We start from the raw sequence: 23910 nt of genomic DNA on the forward strand, positions 1-23910 counted from the left end.
CAGGACATTGAGAGGAACAAAGAGGCCAAATGCAAAGAAACAAGATCCACAATGGAAATGGCAAACAACATGGGGCAGGCTGGATTCCCGAGAAATTACCTATTGACATGGTATTTGAAATTCTCGGACTGGCAGTGATTGAGCAATTAATACATTTTTCAAAAGTATGAAGTGCTCCTTAGATTTCTATTCATAAAATATATATATTAAATATTCATGCTCTCTATAAAGAATTTCAAACACTTGGCAGGATGTGGATGCTAAATGTGTCATGGCTAAATCATAGGAACTTCCTTTCAAGTATACATTTCAAAGATCCCTATATTGGTTTTGTCCAAAGCAGTTCATCTTGGTTTTAATTACTTGTTTCAGAAGCTGAGTGCACATTAGACATTCCCTTTGGAACAGTTGCCACAATTATGAATGCTTTCTTAATCTTTCATAACCTATGAATAAAAAAACCTGGCCTACACAGAACAATTTTTAGTCTGGCAATGAATGATGGGGCTAGGAGAGAAAAATATTTTAAACAGAAAGAGAAGAAAAAGGGATTTTATTCACACACACTCCTAGTCTTAAGCATGGTATTCGGCACATAGCACATACTTAGCAAATACTGTTGTCCTGATGTTTTAAAAGGAGGTGTGATTGTCAAAATAAGGGTAGGAACAATAATGGCCAGCATTTTTATAGTGCCTTAGGGATCGCAAAGTACTTTGTAAATGGGAAATCATTTTATTCTCACAACAATGCTGTGGTCTAGATGCTGTTATTTTTCCCATTCCGCAGATGAAGAAATCAAGGCTGAGAAGATAATTACCCAGGATCACACAGCCAATGTCTGTTTCATGATTTGACATTAGGTCAGACTCAATGCTGAGGCCAGAGCTCTATCCACAACACCACTCAGCTGCCTTCACAAGGAAGACATTAACACACTGAACTAAACCCTGATTCTCTATCTTTCACTATAGGAACAGTCCAATCTAGCCTTTTTCAGAGATCTTACAACTCAGTCAGATCTTACTACTCAGTCTAGTAGAGGGGAAAATTACAACCAAATTTGGTCTTGAACTAGAAATCATTATTTATCTTCATTCTTTCAACTTGAACAACTTCATTCAGATCTCTGCTTTGGTTCTTTTAGCATCTCTCCTGTGAAGAGGGGGTCACCCTTCCCAACGAGCATCCTTTCCAAACAAAAGAAGCTGATCTATAGAACACCTTTGAAAAACAGAAAATTATAGGAAGTCTTTTGGTAGTAAGGTCTCATCCTGTCCCTTGATATTTTAGCATATGACCCAGTTTTGTCCGACCATAGTAGGTTTTGGACAAGAACTTACAGGCCATCATTTTCTGTGTTACATGCCAAATAAAGGATTTTACATTTTGATGCCACTTCTTTTCCATTCCCTTTTATGTGGGAAATTCCAGTCCTTTTTCCAATATCCTACTTCACTTATGGAACAGGAATTCTGCACAATTAACTTATTACTTCAGGATCCTTTCAAAGATATAAAAGCAATATACCTTTAAGAACTGACCAATTAGAGAATTATTTAACATTCCTCCAAACAAGTACTGTGTGCTGATTATGATCTACCAATTCATATACCTAATTCATACTGTAAAATTTAAAGTTCAAAACAACATTCATGAGCCTATGTTCTAACCCCTTGCCAATCGATGAATTATCTAGTCTCTGCTTAAAAAACAAACAAACAAACAAAACCTCATAACTTATGGGAGTTTGAATTTGAATTCAGGCCTTCACAATTTGAAGTACAGTACTCTACCCACTACACCACCTGGTTGCCATAAAAAGAGCTATCATTGATACAACATTTTAATGTTTTTAAGTCATTTTAAATATACCAGATCACTGAAAATTATAACACCCCAGAAGACAATTGTTATTATTTTTATTCCAATTTTATGGATGAGGAAACTGAGGCTTAGAGAAATTCAGGTCACTAGGCTAATAACTGTCCTGTAGGATCAAATTGAACTTAAGTTTTTCTCATTCTCATTCTCAGTCCAGGGTATCTATTCACAGATGCCTTCAATGAAAAAAGGAAATGTAGAGTCTTCATTCTACTTCAATCTTATGACCTACTCCCTTCTTCCCAATGGGGATGAGGCAGGACCCTCTAACTCATTCAGATCCTGTCTTTGCATGGACAGGGAGTTACCAACGACAATCTTCCCAGCAAAAAGAAATCTAAAAATTGTGGCTTGTAGACAACACGTGCTTAGTAGATGCATGCTGATTACCGCTATACTCTTTAGTCTACCAGATCTTAACATCTGCTCTCCTACTATACTCACAAGACTTCCAGGCACTGGCAGCTGACCTGCCTATGTACCCTAGTGACCAGCACATGGGCCTTGTCATCCACCTTGAGTCTCCCCCTTTAGGAACACTGGACTCGTCTAATCACTCTGAAGTTGAACTCTTCTCTATGTGCTACCTCTCCCAAATAAAACAACAGTTGCTCGAGAACAGAGGCTATCTTGCTTTTCTATTTTTATTCGCAGTACTTAATAGGGACAACAACTAGACCTGTGGTTTCATTGACTTCCACAAGAACTCTCACATGAGCAATCTCTTTCTAGCAATGCACTCTAACACCTTCTGTGCAACTTAGTCTTAGAGAGTTGTTTAGGACACTGAGAAGTTAACAGATTTGTCCAGGATCCAAAATGAATAGAAAGCCAAAAGGCTGTTCCCATGAGTCAAGAGTTCACTTTGGGGATTTCTTTCCCTTAATAAGTCTGATTGGTTCCATCACTCATTAGCCATGATTCTTGGGCAAGATAGTTGATAAGCATTTGTTAAGGGTTTACAATGAGCCAGATACAGTGCTTTGCTCATCATATAGGCAACATTTGAAAAGTACTTAGCTCATTGCCTGGCATATAATAATAATGATAGTAATAATAAAAATAAGCACATAAATTCTTATTTCTCCTTCCTTCCATGCTAAATTATGGGAGGATATACAGTTCCTGCTCTCAAGGAGTTTCCATTGTAATGGGAGAAGACAAGAGAGAAGAAGGAGCAGAAAAGTAGGGAGGAGGTATCTATCCATGGGGAGGATGAAGCATACCAGCATACAATGGAGAATGAAGTCTGATGCCTTCTTCAAAAGGGAGGTTCTACGACAAGCTCACTGATGAAAGAAAGTACTTGCATAGGCAGAAGGAGAAGGAAGCAAGACAGCTGAAGCATGGTGGCCAAGGCCAGAGAGTAAGCAGCCACTTACTTTAGCCTTCAGTCACATACTTATTAAGCACCTATTATGTGCCAGATACTAGAACTCTAGAGAAAAAAGGTATCCCTTCCTGCAGTAGCTTAATGTAATGTAAAAGGAATCAGAGAATATATACAAAATAAATACCATGTATAGGGATATGGTGAAGAAGGGGGGAGGAAGCACTACATGGAAAAATCAGGAGAGGCCTCTAATAGGAGATGGCACTTGAGTTGAGCCTTGAAGGGTGAAGTGATGCAAGAAAGCATTATAAGCATAAAGGTAGGAAATGGAGAACCTCAACTAGGTCAGTTTTTCTGAAACCTCAAGTATGTGAGTGGGAGTAATGTGCAATCAGCCTGGAAAGATCATTTGGAGTCAATCTGTAAAGGGCTTCTGATGGTAAACCGAGGACTCTGCATGGAATCCTACAGACAAGAGAGCCAATGACTCAATTCTAGCAGGAAACTGACATACCAAGAAAAAACTTCTGCAAGAGAACTTTTGGTTCTATTCAATTAAATAAGCATTTAGGAAGGAAGGGCTTACCACGGTGCCAGGTCATGTGCTCGGCTAACTAACATATACAAAAAATGCATCCCCAGCGAGGTATAGAATTATTAAAAGGCACTTGAGGACGCCTAAGTGATATAAGTAAATAAAACAAAAACTATTTTGAAATATGTTTGTTTTGAGTTGTCATCCCTTGCAGCACTGGAGATGACTGGCATTCTTTGTTTTATAATTCATTCCTTGAAGTGCTGTGGGACATTGACCATGGTGGTGTATTATGGCAGGGATTTATTTGTGTTATGAGGTACTTGTCTATCAAAACCACATCAAGGGGCTCTCATTTCTTGTGCTGATTTATACTATATTAAAAAATGCAGTGAGAGCAGCTACAAGTGGGTTATTTCCCCAGAGTTGGACGTATTTTTGTTTATAATTTAAGTTTTATATACTTCACTACCTATGCAGCTCTGCAATTCAAGCACCACATTCATGTGCAGAAAAGAGAAGAAACATTAAAGAACATATCAATTTGGGTTCATGCCTATGCATGTGCACGTGGACTGGTCTCCAGAACCAGGAGTCAAACATAGAAAAATAGTGCATCATTGGTATGTATGTAATACTTCCCAAAGTCTTCTATTTGGAGCTGGGAAGACCTCAGAGGTCATTTAGGCCAATCCTCCTTTTTTTCACAGATGAGGAAACTGAGCACAGAAATCAAAAGTGATTTTCCAATGGTCACAGAGTTGGTTAAGAGGCAGAAATAGGATTTGAATATGTCTTCTGATTGCAAATTCAGTGTCATTTCTTACATATATGTGTATGTGTGTTTTGTAAATGTATATATTGTTGTCAAAACTAAAAATGAGTGATTAAAGCAAATATGGATCAAACTTCCATAATAAAACTGAAAAATACAATTTTCATTCTGAATTAAAATGGGGACATGTGATTTTATACCAAAAAAAACCCAATAAGATATGTACTTTATGTTCTTTCCAAATATGTGCATATATTTTTTACTAGAAGGGACCTTAGGGATCATTTAGTCTAACTCCTACACTTTACATGAAAGGAAACTGAGACACAGAGGTTAAGTACTTGCCCAAGATCAACCAGCAAGTAAACAAATCCCAAAAGTGAGATTTTAATCCAGACCCTCTGACTCCAAATCCAGTTCTCTTTCAAGTAATCTAAATGCTGCCATCCACTAAGAAAGGTCTCCTGTCTTTATTGCTTGCATGTAATATATGTCTTATTGTGTTTGACACTGTTGACCACAAGTTTCAATGTGGTATACAGATATCTTTAGATTTCCTAGTATTCTTCATATGTGGTTGTTTAAATAGTATCATAATATGTTATAATAACCTACCACCATTTATTCAGTCATGGCCCAATACTTGGAGATATAAATTCTTTCTAATTGTTGGCTATCATAAATCAAATAGCTATGAATATTTTTGGTTAGATAGTCTCCCTTTGTTTTCTTGTAATATCTAGGGCAGTAGTTAGCAAACTGCTGGTTCTAGACCTATGAGGGGTAACAAAATTATTACAAGGGATCCTTGAATTTATGTGCACCAAATATTGCCAATCTATATTTCATTTTGGTCCAAAAAATAAGCAACATGAATGCCCAGAATTTGCAATAGGCATTAAATTCTTCCACATGTAGATACTATGATCAATGCAATACAAAATTAGTTAAAAACTTTACTGGGAAAAAAAGTGGGAAGGAACAGGACCTGTTAGTACCAGATTTCTATTTATGTTTCAAAGCTGTAAACATTAAAAGAGTTGGTACTGGGTAAGAAAAAAAGAAGTTGATCAGTGAAACATATTAAGTACACAACCTACAGAAATGAACAAATGTTATAGTCTAGTATTTGATATACCCAAAGAGCCTGGCAATTGGGGCATGAACTCATAAACAGTTGGAAAAACTAAAAAAAAAGTCCAGCAGAAATTGGGTTCAGGCCAAGATTTCATACTGTATACTAAGATAAGGTGCAGATGGGTACAAGATTTGGATAGAAAGAGTGGCATCATGAGTCAGGGAAAAGAGTAAGGAAGAAACTACCTGTCAAAGCTAAGACTAAAGGAAGAACTCAGTATCAAAAAAAGGAATCAAAAGAATCAGATAAGGGAAAGTAGACAATTTTGATGACAAAAAATTAAAAGTTGGTTGACACAAACAAAACCAGTGTGATTTTTGTCAAAAGTATATCTGATAAAGGACTCATTTCTAAGATATATAGGTAAATAAGACAAATTTATAAGAATAAAAGTTAAATGATCAGAAGCAGTTTTCGTATAAAGAATTCAAAATTATTAATAGCCATATAGAAAAACTCTCTAAATCACTGATAATTAGAGAAAAAGAAATTGAAAAAAATTCAGAGGATATACTCACACTTCTTGGAATAGCAAAATTAACAAAAAAGGGAAATGCTGGAGGGGCTGTAGGAAAATAGGTATATTAATACATTTTTCATGGAGTTGGGAACTGTTCAAGTCATTCTGGAAAGTTATTTAAATGCTCATAGTCTTTGACCCAGTGATACTAATACTGGATATATACCCTGAAGAGATCAAATAAAGAAGATAAAGGACCCATTATATCCAAAAAAATTCACTTTTTGTGGCAAAAATGTTTGGAAACTGAAGGAATGTCCACTCTGGAAAAAACAAAATAAAACAAAACAAAACAAAAAACAGAACAAATCGTGGCATACATACCATCTCAGTAAATGTCTTTTATAAAAGGTAATAAAGTCTACCAACATTTTTAATAGGAAGCATAACAGTGGGGGAGTAGAAACTGTAGTCGTTCTAGTTGCCACCTGCCATATTATCCCCCTGAATGCTGAGAGGAGTCTACTCTCTGGAATTTCAGTTTATAAGAGTGAATACAATTTGGGAGAGTACTCGAGAGTTATTACACTTCCAATCAAGAAGAGCTTAGATTACCAAACTTAATACAATCCTACAAGGGAAAAAATTGGACTTTCAAAAATTACCTATGAAAAGAGCAGAATGGAGTAAAAACCAAGGTTCAACAACACAGGAATGAGGAAAAATATAGCTTTGAACAAATGAGCAGAGAGATAATACTGTATGGTTCTAAATTAACCAAGGATTTTCTGCATCCAATCTAAAGTCTTCAACTGATTCATTGTTCAACAGAAGTGTCTAGGTCTTGCTTCCATTTAGTTCATATGTATAATTAACTGAAGGGAGATGTTCTCACCTAATAAAGATATCGGGACTAAGTAAGGGTGGGAGGGAAGGTGTTACAAACTCAGGTGCTAATCCAATTCTCCCTTACATATGTATACTAATTAATACAAAATGATTGGGGCAGAGTCACTAACAATTAGAGGGTACCAGAAAAATTCTGTACTCTCCAAAGAGAAAAAAATTGACTTAAGCTTTGGAAAAGAGCTAGGTGTTCCCAGGAGCAGAGGTGAAGAGGGACTACTTCCTGTGCATGTAGAATGGTTGCCTGCTCTATTATTCTGAGGTCTGTAGATGTCACATTCACGGAGAATACTTACTGTAAGCTCCTCCAAGGTAGGTTGGGATTCTATTGTTTTTCATCTTTATAGGCTCAGGACCAAATATGGGGCCTTGTACAACATAGGTACTTAATAAAATTTTGTCACTGGATTAAAATAATCCTTGAATGTGGCAATGCAAGCTTGTACTGGGGCAGCAACACTAAAAATAGAAAGGATTGGAGGTCTGTAAAAGGTATTGCAAAGATATAATCAACAGAATTTGAAAATGCTTTGGATGTGGGTGGTGAGAGAGAAGGAGGAGTCAAACAGAACAGCCTGAGTGAAGGTGATGGAGTTAATGGCAGTGCCACTGACAGAAATAGCACAGGAATTAGGAGGAAAAAATAAGAGGAACAAGAACATGAAAGCCTGGTTGGAAAAATTATAATATACACACTACTTTATGGAAGCAATTTGTTCCTCCAAAAATTATTAAGCCAACTGATTTCTTTTTCAGAGAAAATTAAGGTACCTCTAAGATTAACATATAGTGTGCACAGGCACAAACACATGCATGCACACATACACACACATGAAAAATACAGACTAGATGGAATAATAGGAAAGAAAAAATGTGACCATCAGTGAGTAGGCAAATGTGAAAAATGATACATTACAAAACTCCAGAAAAGTCAGTATTCTAAATGAAAACAAATGATTTGTTCCAAGACAACAAAACCTTTGTTTAGCACCTACTGTGGGCAGAGAAACATGCCAGGTACTGGAAGACACAATATTTTGCTAACTAAAATACAGTTCTCAGAGAACTTACAATCAAAAAGGATCCACCCTTGGGGAAAGGGTGAGGGGAAGAGCATTTCCTTTTTAGCTGATTCTGCTATCTTTAATAGAATGCCTTCAGTTCATCTTTATTAAGTAGAGAACACAGTGACTTTTCTGGGCATAGTGACCCCAGATGTCCCTGGTAAAGCAGGACCCTTCCCGACCTAGTCATTTTTAAACAAAAAGGAAAAAATCCCAATGGGCCTGCAACAGAAGCCTATAGAGGTCTGAGCCTTCCATTATGAAGGTTTTCCAGTGTATGACTGCTTCCACATCTTGTCAGAATATAGCTTCCCAACATTTTAATTGGAAAAATATGGGTCATTTTAAAGTCAGAAAAACAAAGTACCAATTACTAAAAGAACTAAAGTATCGCTTTTCTTTACTCAGGAGATGTGTAAGTTTAATAGATGCACACAATGTAGTCCCAGCTACAGATCTTCAACATTCCATACTCCTCTAGAGATCTTAACTGTCATAGCCTATGCTGAAGAGTTTTTTGGACTTTTTCTGAAACGCAATGCATTGTGTGTAACTAGAATGACATCTTCAATTTCATTCCAAATAGAAAAGGTTATAGGGCAAATCACTGACAACCTGAGTTGTGTGGCCAGCCAGGCCTCCCCAGGCCAACAGGTATTGCTCTGCAAAGCTTTCAGGACTGGTATCAGTCATCATAAGGAGGCTGACCCACATTAAAGAAGGAAGCCATGATCTCAGACATGGCAGGATTTTCATTGGGTAAGTTTAGGGAAACTTTCAAGACCTTAAGTCTAAGATAATGGCTCTCAAACTTTTTAGTCTTAGAACTCCTTTCCCCTTAAAAACTGAGGACATCCTAAAAAGCTTTTGTTCATGTGGGTTATATCTATCGATGCTTACAGTATTTGAAATTTATGCATCTTGGCATTATCATGAAAACAGTTTTGACCTTTCAAAGGCCTTACGAGGGTTTCAAAGACCCCCAAGGATCCCCAGAACATAGTCTGAGAACCACTGATCCACCCTTTTGCTGACAACTCCAATACCAGTAAGAACATTAGCATTACCAATTCCATGGGATGAGGCCTCCAGTATCTGTCACAACTAGAAATGACATTGATTATGATTTTCACTTGAAATGAAGATAGAATTTCAAATGCATTCAAACACTGGATTTAACATATAATTGTGCTAAAGCAATAAAAATGTATGTGGTATGCTAATTTTCATTCAGAAACAGTATAGATATCAAGTTGGATATTTCAATAAGTAACCTAATTGCAATATATTCCTTTGCTTAATGCTTTTTAAATATCTAACTGACCTTTATTAAAATTGATGGGTATAGTGATTATGTAATTAAGGTAAATTATTAAAACATCAATGTGTTGATGATAAGAAATCTACCTTGCTTCAACTCAATTTCTAATATCTTATTTTCTCTCAAACTTGTGTCTGAAACATATTCTTACTAATAACACAAGCTAAGACTGCCCTTAGCGAACCCTATTCCATAATAAAGAATATAAATACAGTTGCTAATCCAATTAGATGATATACACACTCACATATTTATATATATATATATATATATATATATATATATATATATATATTTAAAATCATGTCAAGTCCTAGGTCAAAATAAAATTCAACTACATTTTTTATGCTAGCAGATAACTATTATCTAATGTCTCCCATTAGACATTTTTTAACCCTTCCCATTTGTTTCAGAATCAATACTAGATATTGTTTCCAAGGCAGAAGAGTGGTAAGAGCAAGTCAACTGGAGTTAAGTGACTTGCCCAGGGTCACAACTAGGAAGTGTTGGAGGCCAAATTTGAACCTGATATTCCTGTCACCTTGGCTCTCCAATCAGTGAGCCACCTATGTGTCTCAATTGGGTCTTCTTCAGTAAAGTTACTTAGTAGCTGGGGAACACTGTAGGAAGAAAGGTTCTTAACAAAGTCTCTCATAATAGTCTTGTAGAAAAGATGAAGAAATATTGGCTGCATGACAGCACATTTTGATCAGTTTAGAGCTTCTTAAATGTCAAATTGAGAGAATATGGAGAAATCAAGACCACCAATCAAAAAGGAAGTCTGCAGGGGAAGACTATTGAATAATATCCTCTATGCTTTCCTATTAAATATTTCTCAGTCATTTCTTAAAAACCATGAATATAGACAAAGTATAACTCATCAAATTCAGAGATAGTAAAAATACTAGGAGGGATAACGAATATATTAGATGAACAAATGAAGATGTAGAAAAATCTTGAACTCTAGGCATGCTGGACCAAAACAAAAATAGCCCCCAAATGAGCACCTTTTCCCCTAGTGATACTTCCTTATTCCCTTCTTAAGGATGCTCCTTCCAAATTTAAGTAGGTCAGTCCTTGAGAAAACAGTTCCTTGCTATATTCCACCCCCTCAAAACCCTTCCAGATGGATAGGATTTGGCAGAGTTTGCATTCCCCTGGCATTGCCTGAAGGTCATAATGAGACATCCAAAGAAGATGTCAATTGGAGTTATTTATGACATTTCTCATAATCAATCTATAAAGTTGAAATCTAGGGACACAATTATTATCTTAGAAATTTTCTTCCTAAATGTTATTTTTCACTAACTTCGCTTTCAGTATTTTAGATAGTGGCATACTACTCACTACCTACAAAGACTTCTTTATAATGTCTTTGATCTCCCACAAGTGGGTATATAAAGATGGTGGGTAGTGAAAAAAATGGCCAAGTTACTGATTATGCACTTGCAGGCAAAGAATTATTTATGGATATGAAGATAAACAAGAAAATTATTCTATTTTATATTTTGCTTTAACTTCTATAGCTCTAATGTTATTTCAAGTATTCAAACTTCATTTCTTTAATAAGCCATCAAGTAGATTACTCACAAATGACTTCTTGGGAAAACTAATACATTATCCCAAAATAAACTTCAGTCCCAAAAATGTCTTCTGATAACTGAACTGTATCCTGATTGAAACCACATGACCATCCCTCACAAATGTATATTCCAAGGGTATTCTGATATAGGACATTTTTTGGCATATTAAAGGGTTTCTAATTAATACCTAATTGACTTGATTGTTGACTTTTTAAAATTAATTCTAAAGTCAAAATTAAAGAAAGCATTTTCCTTCTGGGCATCTGAATTGTTTATGAAGTTCAAAGTAATATACTATGGGCATAATAATAATAATAATAGTTAATACTTATATAGCATGTTAAGATTTGCAAAGAGCTTGATATCTCATTTGATCTTTACAACAACTTGGGAAAGTAGGTGTTAATATCTCTATTTTATAGATGAGAAAACTGAGGTAAACAGAGGTTAAGCGGCTAGCCCAGGGTCACCCAGTTAGTAGGTTTTTGAGGCTAGCTTTGAACTCAAGGGGTATCCTGATTCCAAATTCATCCCTTAATTCACTATGCTACCTATTATAATATGATCTTATTATGTCTATTTAAGTGATCAAATTTCTAAAAGCAAAATATGAGTGCAATAAATAGTTTTCACATCTCTAAAAACAAAGTTTTATCACAATCTGTTTGTTTATATAAATAAACATATATAAAATTAAAAAATTTTAACCTTTACCTTTGTTTCTTAGAACTAATATTGTTTATTGGCTCTAAGACTCCCAAGCTTTCTCCTACTTTTTAAACTTAAAAAAATTTTCAATTACAAGTAGAAACAATTTTTAACAATTGTTTTCTGAGCTTTTGAAATTCAGATTCTCTCCCTCCTTCCCTGCCCCCTCCTGAGGTAGTACATGGTTTAATATAGATTATACCAGTGCTTTGATGCAATATATATATATATATATATATATATATATATTTCCAGGTTCTCTATACCATGACAGAAGAAACACATCACATTGCAATTTAAAAACTCAAGAAGGAAATAAAGGATAGCACACTCTGATATGCAATCAGACTCTAATAGTTCCTTCGTTAGCTGTGGATAACATTTCTTTTTATGAGTCCTTTTGGGTTACCTTGGAACCTTGTCTTACTGATAATAATTTAGTCCTTCATGGTTGGTCATCGTACAATATTTCCATTACTTTATAAACTGTTCTTCTGGTTCTGCTCACTTCACTTTGCATCAGTTTATGTAACTTTTCCCAGGTTTTTCTGATCTCATCCTGTTCATCATTTATTATGATGCAATACAACCATATACCACCATTTATTCAATCACTCTCCAATTGATGGATAGTCTCTCAGTTTCCAATTCTTTACTACTACAAAAAGAGCTACTAAAACATTTTTGTACAAATAGGCCCTTTTCCTCTATCTTTGATCTCTTTGGGATACTGATCTAGAAGGTAGTATTGTTGGGTCAAAGGGTGTGTAGTTTTAAGACCCTTTGAGCATGGTTCTATTTTGCTCTCTAGAAAGGTTGCATCAGTTGAGGAAGACTCATCTGCTTAAGTTCAAATCCAGCCTCAGATACTTACTAGCTGTGTGATTCTGGGCAAGTCTACTTCACCCTGTTTGCTTCAGTTTTGTCATATGCCAAAGGAACTGGAGAAGGAAATGGCAAATCATTCCAATATGTTTCCCCAAAAATGGGATCATGAAGAGTTGCAAACAACTGAAATGACTGAACCACCACGAGAGTAATTATAAACTCAACAAATAATAGGAATGCCTTTCCTGTCATTGTGTGTAACAAACGAGAACTCCAAATTGACTGTATAGGTCCCTCCACTACATACCACAACTCCAAATTGTTCAGGTTCACAGAGGTCATCATATTCATTCTTCAGTTGGGCTAAGGTACTAAGTTCCTTTTGCTCAGGAAGATTCTTTACCAGGTTCTACAAGAAAAGAATAAGTGGACATAAATGTATCATTAGGTAGATCTAAATTCCTACATGTATTAACAAATATTTCAATAGAGGAGCTCCAAGACAAGTCTTCATCAAGGCTCTTTGCTAGCATAAAGAAGGTGTGTGTGTATTATTCTCCAATGGAAGGGCCAGAAAACCAAAAGCACCTTACACTGGGGCTGAGAGCATTTCTACAACACATCAAGGATTTTCCACCCATTAGCTATCCAACTGGTGCTTCAAATATAAATTATTCCCATTGTATTGATGAGGAAATGGACACCTTCACATGCCACAGTCACCAATCAGAAGGATGATGAAACTCATTTTGACTTCAGATTCAGTAACCAAGCTACAACAACATGGTTCATTCAAGATGGTCATGAAAAGGGTGAGTTACTTTAGTTCAACTCTTGGCTGCTTAGTAACTAGATGTGTCAAGTAGGCATATGAATCATGCATGAGTCTCTCTTTCATCTCTACCTTTTAACTAAAAGTTTGAACATGATGACAGTATGAGCTCAGTGGCCAATCATAAGGCATGGTTTCTCTGGAAGAGATTGTATTTATTTATAGAATGGTTTATTCTGAAACTACATTTTAGTTATTGAGGTTTCAGAATAAACCAATGACTGATGTTGCTGCGTTCCCATTCAACAATAAGTTCATCATGCTTGTGTCATGCTCATATTATATTAATTTATATATACATATATATATATATATATATTCTAAAATTAAATGAGTAGCTGGGCTTTGACATTTATTCAAATGTTTTAATCTTTATTTTAAATAGGGAAACTCTGGCAAAGTAAACATATACAAGCATGTTTCTTTTTATGTATATGGATGCATCTAAAAAAAGAGAAAGAGAATTGGCTCTTAGTCTCATATAAATTCATATTTTGAAAACTACTTATACTTTACAAAATGTTAAAAATTCTGGCCAACCTAAATGTAATAAACTATATACTTGGCCTAAATGGAAATTCCCCATTATCAAAAATGGCAATATTTATGCATACAATGTATCCCTATTTTTAATGGGGAATTAAGCAAAAATGACAACATCTGCTGCATACTCATGTTTGGTGCCTGGGAGAATAAGAATTGATTCATTCATTTGAACAGCTCTAGCTAATCCTAAACTTTGGGACAGACCTAATTGTTGTCATGTTGGCCTTCAACCAACATGGGAGGAAAAGAAAGAATTTCAATAGGTTAGGAATATGATATTACAATATAAGACAGACAATGACATAAAGCTTTAGGAAAGGGGCAAATTCCCTACCAAATAACATCCAAGGCAAAGATGACATAGAGTCTTCTATATCATGTGCTTTGGTTTCTTTTGCTCTCCATTCCTTTCCCACCCATTACATTTTGCTTTCCCTTGGGGCTAAAGTTAATGCAGGCCTGTGACTTAGGCAATATATAGACACATATGTAACTATAAAATCATCTGTTGAAAAGGAAGAATTTGCATTATTCAAATATACAAAATGGTTTTCTTTAATGTAAGGAAAAGGGTAGAGTCAGAGTCACAGCTTCAGAAAAAGATGAGTGAAGATTAAAGGTTTATTTCTATTTGTCCAGAGAATGGGGAAAGGAAATATGAAAAAGATTTGTCTTATCTTTTCAAAATCAAAATATTTGTTGATGCATGAAAATTATTCAATTTTTGTTTGCTTGTTGTTAATGGGATTTCATGAAGTATTCCATTAAGGAAAACAAAGACTGATTTTGATAACTTGAGTGATTTTCACTACAGTGAAAACTAAATTAGAAAGATTAGGGATAATGTTATTAAAATTAGAAAAAAAACAATTATGCATCTATCAAAATCTCTAGCTCAAAGATAAGTTTTAACTACTGAAACAAAGATGATGGAAGGGATAAATCCTCAAGAAGAAATGATCTTGACATGGAGACTACTTCAGAAAGCTCCGTCCTAAAGTCAGAGACCTAACAGTTTCTTCCTTTGTTCTTAACAGTTTCACAAGGTTGAACACACTCTTGGAGCTTGAATCTCTTCTCATTTAAGGCATCTCTTTCTCATACAAGCCAAATATTGTACAGCACCCAGCGCCAAGTAAGATCAATGTATAAGTAAGTCTCTGAACGAAATGGATTACCTCGAATATGTGGCAGATTGAAGTTTCTAATGAGGCTGGAAGTGTGAACTGGTAGTCAAAGATTCATCTGCCACTCAAATCTCCTACTGCTAGGTAGCACTTGGCCAATGTATCATCACCATCATCATCATCAGAGTTAGAATATAGAGTAGCAACTACTGTGTGCCAGGCCCTGTATTTAAGCACTTTATAACTATTATCTTATTTGATCCTCACAACAACCCTGAGATGGAAGTGCTGTTATTATATCTATTTCAAAGATGAAGAAACTGAAGCAAATAGAGGTTAAGAGGCCATGTAGCCAGTATATGTGTAATGCCACATTTGAATGTGGGTCTTCTTGATTCCAGGCCTTAACTCTGCCCAGTGCACCACCTGGCTGCCTCCTGACACTACCTCCACATTTTCATACTCCTATATAATTGATGGAAATTCAGAGACATGCCAATATAAAGGCAAACACTTACTGAGAGGGCGAAAATAACTGGGCTCCAAATGGATGGGCAAGCTGATTTAAGTACTGTCAGTCTTGTCACCAAACAGGTACACTTTTAGGGCTCTTCTACTTTAAATGGAGGCTACAGTTTCAAGTGCAGAAATCATCACCCTGCCTAAGGCCATTGCTGCTGACATCCTCTTGAAGCAAACCCAAAGGATGAATAGCCCTTCAGGTGACTGCACCCTAGAAGTACCTCTTCTTCTTTTGTTATGTTATTTCTTAATGTCCAGCAAATAGAAAACCCTTTTAGGGTTGACAGTTTAAAAGGTTACAAGTTTATGCCTGAAAAATATTAAAGAGCTGAAGTTGAGATTGAAAAATAAACAAGGAAGTCTTTACTCCAATCCTCCCAATAAGAACATTATTGTCATTTAAATAGATTTTTTCTTCATCTTTAGGGATCAAAACCTCCATTTTCCAGTGACTGTCAGTGTGAGGAAAAAGAATTCTTCTCAACAATACAGGGACTATGAACAACTTTCTCTATTTCTGCAATTACTCCACAAATACTTACAAATGTTATTTTCTTTAAATGTTAATTGCCCACTTAAAGGTTAGTTTAGTGCAGGTATTGAACCCTAATGCCCTTTCTGTCTTGACAAAACATAACCTTTCTTTCTCGTCTCATTGTCATTCTGTATTCAAAGAACATAATGGAGAGATTTTTTTATGATTAAGTCTATTAGATCCAATTTAACAAATATTTAGTGAATGGTTAGTGAGAATATGATTCAGGCACTGCCAGAGATAAAAATATGACTCAAGTGTTAATCACCCATGTGCCAGGCACTGTGCAAAGATTTGGAGATACTAAGCAGGAAAAAAACTCAAAGAATTCCTGCCCTCAAGGAGCTCCCAACATAAAAGGTCTGACAACATGTAAAACAAACTTTTTCAAAGAAGATGTATACAGGATAAATTGAAGGTGTTCTCAAAGGGAAGGTCCTGAAATCAAGAAGGATTTGGAAAGGCTTTTTTTCAGAAACTTAATGTGAAACTAGGAGTAAGCCAAGAGGCAAAAATGAGGAGGGAGACATTGAGAAAGGCCAGTAAAAGTGCTCAGTTTTAGGAGATGGAATGCTGTGTCAACTGTAGATCAGTCAGGATGACAACAAAGAAACCAGTGTGACCACATCCCAGAGTACTCAGAGGGGAGTAAAGTATAAAAAAAGACTGGAAAGTTAGGAAGGGGCCTGGTTATCAAAAGATTTGAAAGCCAAATAGAGTATATTGTGTTTGATCATTGACATAACAAGGATTTAATGAATAAGGAAATGATACGGTCAGACCGGCATTTTAGGAAGATTAACTTGACAGCTGAGTGTAAGATGGATTGGAGAGAGTTTTGAGAACAACCAATATGTACTATGTTAATCCAGGTATGAAGTGATGAAGGATTAAAGTATGGTGCTAACACTGCCAGAGGTAAAGAGAGGGAGTATATGAAAAAAAGCAAGACATAACAGACCTGGATCACTGGCAGGATACAGGTAATGAGAGTAAGGAACTGAGAATAAAAATTAGGTTATGAGCCTCAGTTACTAGAAGAGCATTAGTACCTTGGGTAGTAAAAGGGAAGTTTTGAAGTGAGGAGACTTTAGGAGTAGGCGGAAATACAATTGTTTCAGTTTTGCAGGTGTTGAGTTTCAGCCAGGAGAACACTGTACACAGAGACTGATACACTGTGGTACAATCGAACATAATGGACTTCTCCATTAGTGTCAATGCAATGTCCCTGAACAATCTGCAGGGATATAGGAGAAAAAACACTACCCACAAGCAGAAGACAAAAGGTGGGACTAAAACACCAAGGAAAAGCAACACCTTGACTACAGGGGTGGAGGGGATATGAATGAGGAGAGACTCTAAATGAACACCCTAATGCAAATACCAACAACATGGAAATGAGTTCAGATCGAGGACACATGTGATACCCAGAGGAATCAATCATGGCCTATGGGAGGGATTGTGGAGGGGAGAAAAAAATGATCTTTGTTTCTAATGAATAATGTTTGAAAATGATCAAAAAATAATGTTTAAAAGGGGGAAAAGGGTTTTTTTTTGTTTTCCCCCCCACTTCTTAATTATCTTTTGGTGATTCTCTTGAGTTCTGTGTTTGGGCATCAAATTTTCTCTTCAAGTCCGGTCTTTTCTTTACAAATGCTTGGAAGTCCTCTATTTTATTAAATGACCATAATTTCCCCTGCAAGAATATAGTCAGTTTTGCTGGATAGTTGATTCTTGGGTGTAGGTCTAGTTCCCTTGCTTTCCAGGATATCATATTCCATGCCTTTCAGTCCTTCAATCTAGATTAAGCCAGATCCTGTGTTATCCTCACTATAGTTCCATGGTATCTGAATGACTTCTTAGCAGCTTATGATATTTTTCCTTGGTCTGATAGTTCTTGAATTTGGCTATAACATTACTGAGTGTTATCACAGTTGGGGATTAAGAACAGGAGATGATCTTTGATTCCTTCAATCTCCACTTTTCCCTCTTACTCTAGAATTTTGGGGAAGTTTTTTTGGATAATTTCCTACAGAATGATGTCCAGGCTTTGTCTTTTGTCATGATATTCTGGTAGACCAATGATTCTTAAGTTGTCTCTCCTGGACCTGTTTTCTAAATCTTCTTGTTTGTGGATGCAGTGTTTCATATTTTCCTCAATTTTTCATTCTTTTGATTTTGTTTTATAGTTTCCTGCCATCTTGTGAAGTCATTTGCTTCGAGTTGTTGGATTCTAGTTTTTAAAGACTGAATTTTGTTCCTGGCTTTTTGGTCAGCCTTCTCCTTCTTGTCTGATTTTCTTTGGAGGTCATTTTTCATCTCCTTTGCTTCATTTTCAAGCTGATTAATTTTAGCTTTCTAGATACTATTTTCTGTTCCATTTCATTTATTTTGTTTTTTAAGTTCTTTTCCCAGTTGTCCTCAGTCTCTCTTAATTGGTTTTTTTTATTGTATTTTGAGTTCTTCCAATGTCTGTGTCCAATTCGTTGGAGTTTCTGTGTTTTTGCTTGGTGTTCTTTGATCCTCATCTGTTTTGTTTGCTCTTTGTTCATTGGCTGGATAGAAGCTGTCAATTATAATTTCTTTTTTCTTTTTTCTGTTGTTTATTTATATTCCCCCTTCTTTCCCCTCTGTAGTTGCCTGAAGTCTTGTTCCTCTCATTTTATGCTGGATCAGTGAGTTTGGGCTGTTCTGTCCTGAAGGGGCTTCTTCTCTGTTCTGCTGTTTGATCAGGTTAGTCAGATCTTCCCTGGCTGACAGCAGAAGCTGAAAAGGAGCTGGGCTTCCTTCCCTGTTGTCAAGGTTGTTGCCTGTAGTTTGCTACTGCCTTTACTCCTTGGAATTAGTTAGCAAAGCTCTCAGATCAGTCTGTGGGGGAGGGGTGTTGGAGCTTGAACTTCCCTGCCTTCTGAAGGCTTCTTATCTGCCCTATTGATGAGATTGATCCAGGGTAGAGGTGTTGATCTGCAAAGCTGGATGTGCCCTGAGGTCAAAACCTCCAGAAGGGGGGGAATGATGAAGAACCTTGGCTGTGACTAGACTGCCTGCTCTGCGCTTCTCCTACAGCTACCTCTATGCCACCTGTATTCTCAGCCCTGAGCCTGGCACAGCTTTACCCACAAGGTACTCCCTCCAGACTAGTGCCCTTGCCCGCTCAAAAATTCCAGCCACTGCTGGAGGCTCAGCTCTGTAGATGGGTGAGGGGTCCTTGGATCTTCCTTCTTCCTTCCCCTTAAAGCTGTGTGTTCTAGAATTCCGGCTTTTGGGGAATGAGGAAGGGTTTAGGGATGTCTGAACTATTGCTGTCTCTAAGCCACCATTTTGACTCTGTCTCCTCTCCCTGATCCCAGGTGAGTAATTTTTTGAGAAGCAAAAGGTAATTTCATGAAGGCAAGGCAACATGAAGCAGGATACCCCATATTCTCCCAAATATCTTTCTGTGGGCTTTATGAGTATAATCAACTATCTTTATTTTTTTTAAGTTCTAAACTAAAAGTGTACAAGGAAGTTTCTCCACCATTTCTTTCAACAGCTAATTAAAATGCTTGTTCTAAAAGTGCAAAGACAATGAAAATCTGGTTTAAAACATTTACCTTTAAGAATGAAGACAGGATTAAGAAGAAGCAAAATAGCCTAGTGGATAGAGCTGGCCTAAAATCCAGAAAGACTTTGGCTAGAATCCTATTTCTAATACCTAGGCAAGGCTATTTAACCTCCTGTTCCTCTAGACAACTGTCTATGACTAAACAGAGATTACAGAGATCTGAAGTTGGAATACCAGCCAGCAATGGACTGGACCTAATAACTTCATAAATCTTAGACAAATTCATCCCCAAAATATCAGCCACTACCTTTTTAGTCATCAAAACTCTTTAGGCAGAGGATTACAATGTGTGCTGGTAGAAGAAGAGCCCATGGTTAAAGAAATTTCTGTGATGCTGAAGAGAACAACTATGTTTATAGATAAATAGGCATTGATAGGATTGCCTGCAATCCCTCCAAGTGGAGAAGGGTAAGACCAGTGTCCTAAGTGAACTCAGGACTTTGGAAGAACAGTAAGGCTAAGGGGTGTAAGCACTAAGATAAGCACCAATATGACAAGCCCTGGGCTGGCCAGGGCAGGAGGGTAGTAGTTTAGGTAAGAAATAGAGCAATTCAAAGTTTTATGCCCATTAGTGGAGGATTGGAAACTGGGAGTTGCAATTGTGTACTTCCAGTCTGAAAAAGATACAGAGACATAGTATCCAAAATTAAAAATAAAAGTACAAATGACAATCCTCTGTGTTAGAGTCATACCTTGTACAATTGTGGCCCAACTAAGGGGCTTTCAAAATAACGTACAACAATATCACTAAACTGTGCCATAATGGTGCAAACCTGACTATTAAATGAGGTTAGTCAATGGCTTCAAATACAGAGATGCTCAGCCCTAGGGCCTCTCATCCAACCTGTCATTTGGCCCCTTCCCTTCCCCTTTCCATGCATATGCTGGTTCTATTCTAGACTTCTTTTATGGTCCCCAAGTATTGATCCACTGAGTCCCCTGTGTTTCTAACCAGCTAGCCCTTATCATTGTGCTTTTAAATTTAGAGCCCTACATTCACCAACTTTTCTCCCTAACACTGTGTTGTTCTGAATGCAGAGTATACTATTAGGCAGTGTACATCTCTATATCCTTGATCTATGATCAATATCACCAGCTGCTTACAGGGAATTTTCTACTTGGATGTCTCACCATAATCTTTTAAAAATGAGCCTAAAGTATAAGGCATGTATTTTCTTCAAATATGCTCCTTTTCTTAATTTTCTTCCATCAGTGTTTGGCAGAATGGAAACAGGTCTTGACAGAGAGTTGGGAAAGACCTCAGTTTAAATCCTAGGTCTAAAACTTATGAGTTGTGGACTGTGACAAATTATGTAGGGTTAATGAACTTCAGGTTTCTCATCCAAAAATTGCGAAGAAGTGTTATTATTATTTACTTCATAGGAATGAAATAAGAAAAGAGCTTTGCAAATTTTAAAATTTTATAGAAAAGTAAGTCACTAGTATTCTCCAGGTTTGTAATCTCAAAGTTGTTTTTTTAGTTCTCCACCTCCTTGGTCACTCCCATCCAATCTGCCACTACATCCTGCCCATTCTCCAGAATCTTTTAGGTTCAAACCTTCCTATCCATTTTCTAGTCCAGACAAAAACCCATGGGACTTAAGCATTTTCTAATTTAAGTTCAATTAAATTCCTCAAAGCTTTCTAATTCTGCATTCTATATTAATACAGGTTTACAACTCCTGTAATTAAAAAAGAAAAGTAATTGAATACATTATGCATGTAAAGCAACTCCCACAAATGTCATGATCTTATTTGCAAGAGGAATCTATCATTTCTAAATTAATTTCTATGATTTATAATTAAGCTAAAAGATATTCATCAAAAAATATACTTTTGGTGCCAACCAGCTTTTATTCAGTTTCTGTCCCAATTTGTACTTAAAGAAAATGGCACATCATCAAGGCTTTTAGATAATGGTGTTGAAAATCAAAATCTTCCCAAACAATGGTCACACTCTTTTGATTACCTGAAAGTAATTGGCCCATGTGTGTCAGTATCTGCATTTGGCGAGTCCCCACAGGGAACAGTACAAATGACACTGCTGGTATATTTCCTTTTTTGTTAAAAAAAGATTCTATTTCAACGGTTCATTAATTAGGACATTTTTATTTCCTTTCCAAGCAGAAAACCAAATGCCTTCAACCTCATCACAGGGGGCTCATGTTTAAAAACTGTGGCATTAACAGAGATAGACAGCCATGTAATGCTTCACACTTTTTTGTATTTCCTTAAGAACTGGAGGGTGGAGATTCCAATTTGACAGCGACACAATTCCTCCTGGGGCACAAAGGCCAAGAACAGTAAAAACATGGCAACCTGTCATACGAGATTGACTCCAGTAAGGGGAGAATGATGTGCTAGGAGAAGCCTCTAACTTCACTAGATAACATGGACATCTATACTGATATTTAAATCATTCTGAATGGTAAATCTGAAAATATAAAGAAAATATTATCTTAGACTATTGTGTTGGAAATATGGTCATGTTCTGAGACATGTGGGCAATATCCTACTTACAATGCCCCACTTGGATGCTTCCATGTGGACAATGCAAAGTTGCCTCTGATACTTGATTGTACAATACAATGCAAGGAAAATAGAGCACAGATTCAGAAATAGAAGAGACCCCAATGACCATCCAATTCAACTCCCTCATTTTACAGATGAGAAAACTGAGACTCAGAAAGGTTAAGCCAAACAAATGATATGCATTTCTTAAGCACTATCTGCTAGGCACAGAAGTAAGCTTTGTGGGTACAAAGAAAAAAGATGACTTTACCTTACTGCCCTTTCTCTTGCTCTTGGGCTGAGGCAGGTTAGCCTTCTTGCTATTCCTCCCATCATTCATCTCCTACACCTTAGCTTTTCTGTTGGCTGTCCTTTATTACCAGTAATATACTTAATTTTCATCTCTAATTCTTAGAATCTCTGCTTTTTTGGTAGACTCAGCTCATGTACCACCTGCTACCTGAAGACTTACATGGTCCTCCATCGAAGACCTAGTGCCTTATAGCCAAAAAATGCCTTGTATTTCTTTTGTATATCTTTGGCAAATACTATCTTCTTTTTTATTTAATTTTTGAAAATTTTTGTTTAGTCAATTTAGAACATTATTGCTTGGTTACAAGAATCACATTCTTTCTCTCCCTCTCCTGCCCCACCCTTCACGTAGCTGACATGCAGTTCCACTGGGTATTACATGTGTCCTTGATCAGAACCTATTTCCATGTTGTTGATGTTTGCACATCAAATTTTCTGTTCAAATCTAGTCTGTTCTTTACAAATACTTGGAATTCTTCTATTGTATTAAATTACCATTGCTGGATAGTTGATTCTTTGGTGTAGACCTAGTTCCCTTGCTTTCCGGAATATCATATTCTATGCCTTTCAGTCCTTCAGTGTAGATGAAGCCAGATTCTATGTTATCCTCACTGTGGTTCCATGTTTTCTGAATGACTTCTTCTTAGCAGCTTGTAATATTTTTAACTTGGTCTGATATTTCTTGAATTTGGCTATGACATTCCTGGGTGTTGTTAGTTGGGGATTAAGTACAGAAGGTCATCTGTGGATTCTTTCAATCTCCACTTTTCCCTCTTGTTCTAGAACGTCGGGGCAGTTTTCTTGGATGATTCCCTGTAGGATGATGTCCAGGGTTTGTCTTTTGCCATGATCTTCTGGTAGACCAATGATTCTTAAGTTGTCTCTCCTGGAATGATTTTCTAAATCTTCTGTTTTGGGAATGTGGTGTTTCATATTTTTCTCATTTTTTCATTCTTTTGATTTTGTTTTTATAGCTTCCTACTGCCTTGTGAGGTTACTTGCTTCTAATTGTTGTATTCTTATTTTTAAAGACAATTTCATTCCTTGCTTTTTGGTCAGCCTTCTCCTTCTTGTCTAATTCTCTTTGGAAGTCATCTTTCATCTCCTTTGCCTCATTTTCAAGCTGATTAATTTTGGCTTTCAAGACACTATTTTCTGTTTCCAGATGACTTATCTTGCTTTTTAAGTTCTTTTCCCAGTTGTCTTCAGCCTCTCTTAATTGTGTTTTGAATTGTATTTTGAGTTCTTAAAAAGCCTGTGTCCAATTCGCTAGATTTTCTGTGTTTTTGCACGGTGTTCCTTGATACTCCTCTGTTTCATTTGCTCTTTGTTTATTGCCTGGATAGAAGCTGCTGATTGTAATTTCTTTTTTCTTTTTCTGTTGTT

At 36.4% G+C, this 23910-nt stretch overlaps 1 protein-coding gene across 5 annotated transcripts in view; it reads right to left on the reverse strand.

Moving 5' to 3' along the window:
• The window catches only part of DIAPH2 (diaphanous related formin 2), a 931826-nt gene that overhangs the window by 525767 nt on the left and 382149 nt on the right, over positions 1-23910 (reverse strand). For all 5 annotated transcript variants that reach the window (XM_056809150.1, XM_056809153.1, XM_056809151.1 and 2 more), the window contains one exon: positions 12843-12944. In XM_056809150.1, coding sequence (XP_056665128.1) covers positions 12843-12944 — 102 coding nt within the window. The remainder of the gene's footprint in view (positions 1-12842; positions 12945-23910) is intronic.

The sequence above is a fragment of the Monodelphis domestica genome, chromosome X (genome assembly GCF_027887165.1).
Source record: "Monodelphis domestica isolate mMonDom1 chromosome X, mMonDom1.pri, whole genome shotgun sequence".
Classification (NCBI taxonomy): domain Eukaryota; kingdom Metazoa; phylum Chordata; class Mammalia; order Didelphimorphia; family Didelphidae; genus Monodelphis; species Monodelphis domestica.